General features: G+C 42.3%; 2 protein-coding genes across 6 annotated transcripts in view; one reads left to right on the top strand and one right to left on the bottom strand.

Annotated features, from left to right (window-relative positions):
- Positions 1-12,492, bottom strand: part of Eip93f (Ecdysone-induced protein 93F) — a 150,626-nt gene that overhangs the window by 106,702 nt on the left and 31,432 nt on the right. For 2 of the 5 annotated variants that reach the window (XM_083103938.1, XM_083103972.1), the window contains exon 1: positions 4,142-5,225. The exons of 2 other annotated variants lie outside the window; for them this stretch is intronic. The gene's annotated coding sequence lies outside the window, so the exon portion shown is untranslated. Of the gene's footprint in view, positions 1-4,141; positions 5,226-12,492 lie in introns of those variants that run through there. One more of the 5 variants, XM_083103948.1, reaches the window with a different exon arrangement.
- On the top strand, positions 4,468-11,896 carry LOC145977227 (uncharacterized). Its single transcript, XM_083109034.1, has 3 exons — positions 4,468-4,552; positions 5,122-5,501; positions 11,222-11,896. The coding sequence occupies exons 1-3, from the start codon at positions 4,468-4,470 to the stop codon at positions 11,357-11,359; spliced, it is 603 nt and encodes a 200-aa protein (XP_082965160.1). The 3' UTR covers positions 11,360-11,896.

Genomic DNA, 12,492 nt, shown 5'->3' with positions numbered 1-12,492 from the left:
GGCGGCTGGAAGCACGCGCGACCGCGTAACGAAAATGGCGATGTCCGTCGCGGCTGTTTGCCGATATCGCACGGATCCCGAGCGCGTGTTGTCGCAATCTAAGCCGCGATACGGCCGATCTTTCGCCGCGCGCATAAATTAATTTCGCTAAATTATTACGTCAATAAACGTCCGTGCTTAACGCGCCGTTAAAGCGTCCACTTCCGAGAGGCAACGATACGTAATTTATCGCCGCGACCGAGAGAGAGAGAGAGAGAGAGAGAGGGGGAAAGAATCCGTGAGTCACCTCCTCTCCTCGATGAGTCCGATTTTCGCTGACAAAGGAAGTGACAAAGAGATCGCGCCGACGAATTGCCGATGACAGAAATCAGCTGATCGCCGGACCCGGCTGTTCGGACGTTTTCCTCACAAGCCCCGAGAGATCTCGCGTTATTTGCATCTTTTTGTGTGCAAATTATATAAATTATACACGTTTCTCTTTTTCTCCCACGTGACCTGTGACGAGTTATTATGAATAAAGTCTCTGTCCGTTCGTATCTTGTCTATCTGTTTTTTTACACCTCGCAGCCTGTCGTTGCCCAAGTGGCGTAATTACATCACTCGAACGGACTCTTGAAAACACAAATAGATGTCTATACATCGTCTATTAATACAAGAGCATAGAGCAAACACAATCGTCGAAATTATTTCTGAACTGACTCGCATGAGCGCGACTTTGACGGATAACGAGACGGAAGCGATCGAGAAACGAGATCTCGCGTGAAATGGGAAATAGGTTCTCGATCGAGAAAGCAGAAAGGAGCGTCAGAGCCGAGGTTGGTTTACGCCAGTTTACACGCATTTCCATCGAATTAGCCTCGCACACACAGCCCCGTGCGTTCTTTTTGCGACATGCGCGTTCTAATTACCCCGCGAACCAAGCGCTAAGCGTCGCTCGACTGGGCATAGTGTAATTGGTTCGTACAACGTAAACATCCAGGAATCTGTTTACCCGATAGATCGCGCCTCTCTGGTATCGGAAGAAAATTGCATTCTCAGGAGCAGGTTCACGCCGGCTGAGCTCCCATCTCTTCCGGCTCTACACGCCTTGAACAATGTTGCAAGGCGCGTGAAACCTGCACCGAGGGTACCGTTCCGATTGAAAATTGCTCGTCGTTGATCGAGAGAGCGCGGAAAATATTTTTAAACCGCGAAAAAAATCCACGAATCGCTGATAATCATTTTGACTTACACTTGCCGAACAAGTTCTCTGGAATTTACTACGTCGAAGGACCGGGTTCGAGTGGTCGAAATTTATTGGCAGACCTCTCGAATGAAAGGACGCGATGCGGAAAAGCCGGGGCCGAAATCCGGAAAGCGGACGAAAGAATTTCGATTTGTGACCCCCTTCTTCCCCCTCGAATCTCGGCTTCTGGATGTTCCATATCGTACGAACGTCGGTAACGTCGGAGACAACGAGGTTCCGGTCTCCCTACGCGACCAGCTCGTCCGGAGCGACAGGTTTCCGCGTGGAACACGTGACGACCGGCTTCGCTCGATAAAACTGACAGACGGCGTGTTGCATCCAGCTCTGCGTCCCGCGACGTCCCGTTTCGGCCGCGCGATTTTTATTCGATCCATCGGAGCGATTTCGTCCCGCGTTTCCCTCATTTGCATCGAAATATCGCGTACGAAACGCAGATGTAACGTCTCAAACAAGTAATGCGAAAATTTTCCCTTGAAACTTTGAATGCCAGCTACAAATTTTCACATCAAGGAAGTTGATATATTGATGATCATTGGCAACCTTGTTGACGATAATTCTTGAAGAAAATTGAATTACTCGATGTGTGGACAGATCACAAGAAGAATTATAAGTTGATAAATTATAAAAGATAATAATATATAATAATTAATGACACTATTTAATACGCTAATTAAATAAGTTAACAATAAAGTGTATTAGTAAAATATACTGATGAAAATTCTATAGCACATTATATTTAGCAAGAAGAATTATAAATTGACAACTTCGAATATAAAAGAATAATTACTGATTAGAAAAAAAAGAATAATTATTAATTAAACAAAAAATAAAAGAATAATTACTAATAAAATAATATTATTTAAATATTTAGTTTCCATTAATTAAATAGATGATAAAGTAACAATATCTACTAATGAAAATTCTATATTACATTTTTCGTCCGAAATTTTCATCGACAATTTGTTTGCGACTTTCTTCGATTCCGCTTACACTTTGAGTAATCGTATGCCCAGGTTCCTGAAGCGGACCGGACGAATAAAATCAGAGATGTATGATGTTTCCATTCCTCAAAGCGCGAATTATTACGGATTCGCATTGATTTTAAGGGGGGAAACGCGCTTCTCCCTCCCCCTCCCCTTCCCCCCTCGGCGCCGGAACAACATGTGTTTTTCAACACTCGCCAGCACAAAAGAACCTTGGTAAACATTATCCGACACAATGGCGCGATTGGAATCGATCTGGATCAAATTCACTCGCGTGAAACAACTCGCGGATTAATAATTACAACGCGGCGCTGTTCTATCGGAGGCGAAATTATGATTCGATATTATCGCGGACATCGCGTATCGGCAGAAATTTTAGCCGTCCCTATAGCGTATTTATATATATATGCGTAATCATCATCGAGGAATTATGGCGCGAAATGCGTGTGAAAAAAAAGATTGTAACGGGACGGGATAAAATTTCGAGTAAAAGAAGAAATATTAACGCTCGCGATTATTATTAACGCGGCTCACTTCGACGAGGATCACACGTCGAATTGGTTTGCTTCACAACGAACGTTTTGTCGCGATTATAGCGTTTTATAGCGATGAAAGGGCACGTCTCTTGCAATTGGTACTTGAAAATTGTGAATATATTAAAAGGAGGTGCAAGAGTATTTCTGCACAACATATATTGCTAGTATTAATTAAGAAAATTTTTACAATATTTAATTCGTATAAAACATTTTTCAATCATTAGACAGATTGTTTTGTGTTTCAGCTTTATTTCTGATGCGATCTTTTATCCTCGAGCTATTGCCTAATTTTTCCAGTTACTCGTAATTTTTAATCATCTACCCTTATTTTCAAGCACTCGAATTGAAGTTTTGTCTTCTCACTAGAGCAACTTGACGAATAACTGAAGGAGAAAAAATAAATCACCTTTCAGATGGTGCCGCGTGAATGAAGAGACAGAAAAATTCCATCAACGGTTCAAACTTGATAATTAAATCCATGAAATCCGAAAACTATTTATTAACAGTAAGTCGCGCTGATAACGTTAGGAAACTGGAGAATTTCAGAAATAACTCGATCCTCGTAATTATCCGGGACCGAAGAGCTCGCTCGATAAGGCGATCATTTCAATCTAGCTAATTTCCCAGAAACGCATCGCCCCCGCAAACGAGAAAACACGATACCGAGAGACAGATACAGTGCGCGAAATAACTCGCTTGCGCCGGTCGTCAAAACGGGGTCAACTCGCCGCTAGAGAGAGAAAGAGGGAGACAAGAAAAGAAGAAGAAGAAGCCGTCGAAAGGTGGACGATCGTAGACAAAACAGCGATAACGAAAAATGACGACGCTGATGTCTCGCCGACTCTGGCGGATCCTCTCTCCCGTCACCCATCGACGATGACGATGACCATCATCGACGAGCTCGCGCGAGCGCAAAATCTTTTCGGCCATTTTGGTGTCTAAGAGAACCGACGCTAGTTGTGCGCCTCTCGCGCGCACCGATCGGCTCTCTCTCTCTTTCTCTCTCTGTTCTCTCCCCGTACCTCGTCCCCTCTCGCCCCGCACACCTAGGCACACACGATGACACGTGCACATTCTCCTTTGACGCACACGCGCGAACGCGAGCGCACCTCCAACATTCGCGCGCGCGCGCGCGCATGTTGGAGGACACTCCTTCTCACTCGTACACGATCTACATACATGCACACGCACCTCTCTTCCTCGGCACTCGATCACTATGCGTGTATCTTTCATCGCCGGCGCGCTCATAGAGGACTCGATCGGATTTCGGTGCGTCGACTAATGAACGCGCTCTTATGGTTCCCCTTTCCCTCTCTCTCTCTCTCTCTTTCTACCTATCTCTTCCGATTTCTCGAGGTAAAATGACGACTACTCACTCTCGCGCTCTTGAAAGGACCTTCTTCCTCACTCGCGTGCTTCAGAGTCTCTCGCGGCAACTCGCCGACGCATTCCGGGCTGCCGGTCTCTGCGATCGGCGCGCTTTCCCGACGACATCTCTCCTTCCGTCAGGCGATTTCTTGCTTTTCGACGTACACTCGCAAAACTAGTAAGCCACGTCAAGCGGACTGATAAACACGCGCGGGCGCCGTCACGATCGACGGATGCACCGATCCACCCCCGGTCGCCCCCTACCTTCCTCCCTCTCCCTCTCTCTCTCTCTCTCTCTGGAAGGAGCCTGTTGCTCCGGTACCGTTTCGCTGCAATGTGTCTATGCGAGGATCGCGTAGACACCGATGATCCTCCTCTGCCTGGTATTCCTGGCGACGAGGCTGATCGCGAATACCACTGTCATTAACGATGACGATGACGAGCGGCGAGTTTTCCTCTCTTTCTCCCTCTCGCACGCCGATTCCACCCGGTCGATCTTTCGTGTTCCTCTTCCTCTTTCCTATCTGGCCGATGCTGCTTTAGGGGTGCCTTGTCACGATCGACGATCCTAACCGGCGCGCGTTCACAACAACAACAACAACAATAACAACAACGACGGCGGCGGCGGCAACGAATCGCGTCTCGATCGGGAAGAAACTTCTTTTCTTTCCCAACTTCACTCGGCGGCCCCTCAACCCCTCTGTCTTTCTCTATCACTCTAGTGTCGATCCCAAGACCCGAGATCCTCCTTCCGATTTCTTCCCAAGATTTACCTTCCTTCCTTCCTCTCCGTCCCTGTACACCCCGCGTCCCTATATCTTTCACTCCCTGCACTCTGTGTCCACCCCTCGCGTCACTCTCCCCCTGCTCCCGGTACTCGCGCGTTAAATACCTCGGGCGAGAGGGAGACGGGACGACGACACACGCACACGCACTCCACTTGCCCAGGCCTCGACGTTTGATCCGGCTCCGGATATGCGACGTTAAGTCGAGTTGCGTTGGGTCGCGCTGCGCTCCCGTAACTGCATCCGCGTCGGACGGCACGGCTTGCGCGCTACGAGCGCCGCCATCCGATTACCCCACCATCATCTTGGGTATCCACCACCACCACCACCGGTTGCCACCACCCCACCGCTACGTCCCACCACCACCGTCGCCGGTACCACTACTAGCGCTAGTACTACTACTACTACTACTACTATTGGCGACGCAACTAGGCGCACTACCACCAATCGTCATCCTCCTCTACAATCGCGACCGGTTACCATCACCATCATCCGGACGTCATGGACGACGCCGACGACGATCAAGCGACACGACGCACACAAACGTCCCGATGCATCGCGGTTCTATGGATCGCACGCGTGCGTAAGTGAACGTATGTGCAAGTGCATTATATGTGTGAGCGTCCTTAGCGGCCGCGAAACGTCAAGCCGCGTCGGGCCCGTCATCGACGTTTACGTTTACGTCGTCGTCATCGTCGTCGTCGTCGGCATCGTTGGTCCAATTGCACATTTTACGTGCACGACCGCCGATTCTGTTTCTTTCTGTCTTTCCCCCTCCCATGTCCCATTCCTTCTTCCTCTATACCTGCAACGGTGTGTACGCCTGGTACAGAGCACCGCAAAAGTTTCAACTTCCTTCGCCAACTCCGTGTTTCGGAAAGATCGCAGGAAACCGGCCACCGTCTTGACTGATTTAGAACGCCGCTCGTATAAAAGCAGTGTTTCTGATACAATTTCTGCGAGGTTCCGATTGTCCCAACTTGTACTTTCGCCCCTCTACCAATCAGACAAATCTTTTTCCTGGGAAAAATAGAGTTTGTCGTTACAATTTTACTTTTGTCTCCCAACAATTGATCAGTCTGGACTGATCTAGAGCGTCGCTCATATAAAAGCAAAGTGTTTCAATTCTCAATGAGCTGATACAATTTCTGCGAGGTTCCGATTGTCCCAACTTGTACTTTCGTCCCTCTACCAATTGGATAAATTTTTTTCCTGGGAAAAATAGAGATCACTACAATTTTATTTTTGCCTATCTCTTAACAATTGATCGGAAAAGAAAGAGATCGCGGGTATCCCTTTGTAAGAATCCCACATACAAAGAGAGATATCATCGGGGCGACGCGACAATCTGGGATCGGATGCCGCCAAGTCGATAGTACTTTCAATCTCCTCGGCTCTTACAACCACGCGCGCGATCGCGAGCAGAACGGTGCCGCTTTCTTGGCGCAAGCGCGATCGTTTCCCACCCCACCCCCTCCCGTCCTCTCCTTCCCCCCTTTGTCATTCATGCGCCCGTCGTGCAGTCCGTGCGCCGCGCGCTTAACGCGTGTCACTAGGAAAATGGAACGCGCATATTATGCGCCGACGAGGTTAAATCGCCCGTTGCGGATTAACATTGATATTCGAGATACCGAGGGGCGACGCCTTAACTTGCGGCTCGTACGCTACCGTAAAAAATCCGCCGGCTAAAGACACGACGGGCGCTCCCGAGCAAGAGAGAACAGTTTCGCATCTGACGTGTGGCTTATCGCGGTTAATCGCGACGCGTCGCCTCATCAACGTCGTATCCTCGGCCGAGGCTGAGATTTGAGCGCCGCTGCGCGAATCCAAAGGTTTCCTTCTGGTATTATTGAGCTAAATTGGAACGCCTCTCCCGTTATGCCACGGCTCCGCTTTTACTCGCGCGTCGGTTTGACGTTTGAGGCTACAAGTTGAAATGGCACGCGGCGTAAATATGCGATACGCAATCGCATCCGACAATTTTCGTCCTTCAATGATGCCACTTGTGTTTGTTGCCGGGGTGTTCACTCGAATCTTGTAAAAATTCTCTGCAAAAATTCCCTGACCCTTTAGAATTTTTTCAAAATTTTACAATATTTTCAAGATTTTTTTTATGCGCTCGTATAAGGAGCTTCTTAAGTTTCAAGTGTGGGATTTTAATAAGTATAGTGAAAAAAAACTGAATAATTTTTAATTTTAAAATAAATATTTTTGCAAATTTTAATTTTTCTTATCACTAAAAATTACAATAAAGGATATATATTTCATCAAGACATTAAATATATAAACAAAAATAGATTCATAATAAATTCTAAACGAATTTGACTTGCTAACTTTTACGATATAAAAGCAAAATTATCACACAAAGCGAGAATTTTTTAAAAATTTCCAATAAATTCCATTAACATTTCCTGATTTTTCCAGGTACAAAAGAAATCCCTGAGAATTCCAGGTCTCCATATTGTTCCAGTAGACACTCTGAGGTTTTACTTTCTGTCTTCTCTAATTCTATAATTTTCTATGACAGTTTCGATTCTCGATACTCTCGAAGCATCATTACAGAAACAATGGCGTTCGAAATGGAACGTAGTTATTATAATCCATTCGATCGACCGAAAACTCGATTTGCAATGTTGCCGAAGTAGAAGACAGTGTCACGGATAGCTTGGCATTTCCGGCGGATACGGACGAAAATAGCGAATTCGCGACGCTTATCAAACGGCTCCGCGAAATTTTCCCGCGCTCGAGCGCGCCGTCATCCGTCTTTGTTTCGCGCTTGCATTCTGATTTAAAGGCTACGTGTTGCATTAGCCGAAGACACATCAACTTCTATCTTTAGAGCTCGCTCATTTAGAGCCCGCGCGCGAGATATACACACACACATGTACGCGATACACGTAACCGCGCACACATTCGGCTCCCCGGAACCTGTTCCAGTCACATGGTCGCTTTGTCTTACGCTCGTAGATCGCTTTAATGCATTCTTACATGCATGAGTCTCTATTGATTGTCCTCCGCCGCGAGCGCTTGCCAACTTCAGCGATGCGCCTCCTCTTCGAGAATTGATTTTGAATAGAAGCAGATTCTTCCGAGAGAGAAGCTTCGGTGCTTTATGTTTCCCAAATTCTACAAGCGAGGATCGATATTTTACAAAAGATTGTAATTAAACACCAGCCCTGTGATTATAATTAATACAAAATGGCTTTATGCGTATCGTGTAAGCGGTGTATAAATTATTTTTATCAAAAAATATCCAAAAATATCATAATACTATAAAATGTAATAAGACTATTTTCACATCCTATCACATGAAATAAAGAATGACACAGTATTTTGTAGTCTATATTAAAAAGTCGATTTCTTCTTGTTTTTGCGACGCAATTTTTTAATATAAAAATCAAAATTAAATTGCAATAAATTAAGCTTCTTCACTGCAGATAGACGACAATATTCTGAGATCTTATTTTTTTCTTTATTTTCGTGGAATTTCAAACTAAATAAAGATTTTTCGAAATTTTTAAGCTGCGATAAATCATGCGTCAAATTCTCTCCTAAAAATTAATCGTCATCAAGTTCAGCTGAGCTTGCAAATTTTAATGCTAATTTTGAAAAATGTTTTTGCATATCAATTGCGCCTTATATTCAAAACAAAAACGTGAGCAATTTTAATTACTAATCCAATTTAATCGAAGCATTTTGGTAAGAAAAATATTCATTCGTGCATGAATCATACGTTTATAATCATATATGCGTGACAATTTATTTTGCTAAAAAAAATTTCTAAGAAGCAATCAAACGAGATGCTGATAATTCAATCATCGCGATCAAAACGTGTTAAATAATATTAAAAGTCAATCTCTTCTTCCTTTGTGACGCAATTTTTTGAATATTGAACTTAAATTAATATCAATTGCAATAAATTAGCTTTTTCACTGCAAATAAATAACGACATTCCAAGACTCTACCTTCGTGGAATTTCAAGCTACATAAAATCTTTCGGAATTTTTAAATTGCTATAAATCACACGTCGCATCAAACTCTCTCACGGAAATTAATTTCCAAGTTCAGTTGAGCTTGCAAATTTCAATGCTAATTTTGAGAAACATGTTTGCATATCAATTGCGCCTTATATTCAACACAAAAACGTGTGCAATTTTAATTACCAATTCACTTTAATCAAAAGCATTTTGGCAAGAAAAATATTCATTCATAAATTATATGCTTCCAATTATATATGTTTACTTTGCTAAATAAAAATTCGCAAGAAGCAATCGAACGAGATGCCTAATCAGTATCTACAAAACTATTAATTAGTATCTTCCTAAAAAGTTGGAGCTCCGGGAATTCGACCCTCGCGAAATGTCACGACCGGAACACGTTGCGTAACGCACGTTATTATTCACGCGCATGGCATGCGCGCGCGCGCGCACACGCTCGTGCAGCCTCGTCATCGCGAGCGGATTCACTTTTCGAGAGATGCGGCGGCGCGTTTGCGGCGCAAAGGACGCGCGACCGGCCAATCGCGAGGCCGCAAAGACGGCGAAAAAGTCCCGTCCGCCCCCTCCCCTCCCCGCGCGCGCGCGCGCGCAATCAAGGCGTCGCTCCAATCAAAATTATCTTGATCGGTAACACGTACCGTCTCTACGAATTATGCCGTCCAGTCACGGACGCAACATCGCGACCGGCCCCGCAATTTGTATGTCGCCTACGATCTCTTCCGCGTCGCGCTCCCGTGACTCTTACTTAGAATCCGAGATCTACTCGAGCGAGCTCAAGTGGCTCCGTGAAAAATGCAAATTCGCACGATCCGCGCGAATGTTTGCGGATAAAAACAGCGGGATACAAAGTGCCATTATATCAATGACGCGGGATGTATATTGCATTCCGCGGCGATTGCTCGTTTTTTTTTTTTTTTTTTAAACGCGGCTCGATAACACGTCGAAAACATGACGAATCTTACATGACGGTCTTCGAATTGAAACGAAATTATGGAAGAGCTCGATTATAAGTATAATGCGAGGCGAAAATCGCTTTTGTATTCTTGCGCATTTAGAATCATTAATCAAAATTCTAGAAAAGTGTGTCACGTTTGATGTGACGCTAATGATGAAATTTTATGACTGATAATCTGCTGAAACAGTTATAATTGAGGGGCAATTTTTAAAACTTGGTAGCCTCGTGTCTCATTCGCTGACCTATTACGTCTATTCGACAAGTATTCGCTTCTTCGTTTAATGTAGGAGTTTATATGTAACGTGCAACTGTATTCAATATTAATTTAACATTCATTAGCGCAAATAAAAGTTTACTGCTTTTGGAATTTGTCATCCAATTAATTTAATTATATAATTTATAGTAATAAATATAGTATTTAAATTATAAATTTTTGTAAGGAATATTTAGCATCATGTTTGTATTTATTGAACGTGTAGGATAACGCATATTAAATATTTAATACATATTCTTTATTGTAATTTTTAGTGACAAAAAAATGAAAATGTTAGGCGAGCGAAAAATGTCTAACAAAGTTATTCATTTTTTTTCAATAAATTGCAAATCTAACATTTGAAATTTAAGAGGCTCTATCTTTTCCCCACATGAATAAAAAACGCAATAGAAAAATGTATTTTTTAGAAAATTGCATAATAAAATTCTTTAAAATATTCCTGCATCTTTTATTGTCATTTTTAATTGATAAATAAATTTCAAGATCTATATTATTATCGCATTTATTTCGAGAAAATTTTAGTGACAAAAAGAATGAAAATGTTATGCAAGCGAAAAATGTTTGTCTAACAAAGTTATTAATTTTTTTCAATACATTGCAAATCTAACATTTGAAATTTAAGAGGCTCTACCTTTTCTCCCTATGAATAAAAAACGCATGCAATAGAAAAATTTATTTTTTAGAAAATTGCATTAAAAAATCTTTAAAATATTTCTACATCTTTTATTGTCATTTTTAATTGATAAATATTAATAACATTTTAATTGATAAATAAATTTCAAGATATATATTATTATCGCGTTTATTTCGAGGAAAATTATCAACGCGAAATGCATAGATCCTCTCTCCAATTTACTCGCTGGATACCCACACACACGCGACTCCGATCTCGCTCCTTAAATGCGGCGCATCGCGGCCGTGACACTTTGAATAGGAGACAATCTAATATGCGGCCTGTCGTTGCGTCGCAAAATTCAAGTGTCGCAGTTGGACGAGACGAAAAAATCAGGAGGGGCGAATCGAAGACGCTCTGTCGTCCAAGTTGAAAGATTCCATGTTTCGAATTTAATTTATAGAGGACGGCGCCATCGACCCGTTACCGAGAGGATAAGACGATGACGACGACGAGGAGTCGCGGCGACCAGGCTCGCATGCATCGAGCGCGAGCTGGAAAGACGTCCGTGGCACGTTCAACGGTCATACTTTCTGGCTAAATCGCAGTCACGACAACGACGTTATTGTCACGTGAGAGTCATGAATTCAGATGGCGAAACGGAACGATCGGTCGGCCAATATATACGATTCCGTCGTGACGCTGTCAAATACCTGGCTACGTAACCGGCGGACACGCAATATCGATGCCGTTATATTCTTGCTCGTCTCCATGCGCGATTAACTCCAGGTATACGTTTATGAACAAAAAAACGCACGCGCGTTTGTTGGAAAAAAATCGCATAATTTTAAAGTAAGTTTGAAAACTTGCATGTGGCGTCTATTCGAATCGTGTAAAAAAATTGCTTGAAAATTCCCTCATCTTCTAGGTATGTTTGTCAAAATTTCAAGTGGGGCGAATATTTTTAAAAATCCTTGCAACTTTTGAAAATAATTTTTTTTATTCTATTCACATTTTCTAATATTTTTTTATTGTAATATTACTAGTATTTTTTATTATAATTATATCATACGACATTTTTTAGGTTTTTATTATAATCTCATACGAAGAAAGTTTCAAGTTTTAGATTTACAATGTATTGAAAGGAAATGAATACTTTCGTAAAATAAACATTTTTCCCTTGTACGACATTTTCACTTTTTTACTAAAAATTATATAAAGAATATTTATTGCACATTTAATATTTTATCAAGGCATTAAAAATATGTATAAACAATGATGATATATGTATATTTAAAATATATTTTAAACGCATAATTCACTTGCTAATTATTTATAATATAAGAACAAAATTATAAAATAGAACTAACTAAAGAAGAAAACTATAAAATAGAGAATTTTTTAAATTTCCCGAATCTCGATACAATTCCACGAGAACTTCCATATTTTTCTAGGGAGAAAAGACACTCTGTTGCAATATTATAATAAAAAAATATGAATATCGCTGCACGATGTACGAAGCATCGCTAAAGAATTAAATAATATATGTATATTATACTAGAGAGGAATATCTCGTAAGCTAATTGTCACTTATAATTATAATCAAATTTTTCTAATTTTTGCAAAAATAATGAATATTTTACCTCATTAATTCATCTTCCGACGTCGATCACGAAGTTTTTTTTATACGCGATTGCATCGTTAACCATCCGTTCCTAAAGCACGCATCTCGCA

This window comes from Camponotus vicinus, unplaced genomic scaffold, assembly GCF_025532165.1.
Source record: "Camponotus vicinus isolate PSW18456_S1 unplaced genomic scaffold, iyCamVici1.0 SCAF_1, whole genome shotgun sequence".
NCBI classification, from domain to species: Eukaryota; Metazoa; Arthropoda; class Insecta; order Hymenoptera; family Formicidae; genus Camponotus; species Camponotus vicinus.
Note: the sequence above shows the minus strand (reverse complement) of the source record. Positions and strands in the feature narration are given on the sequence as shown.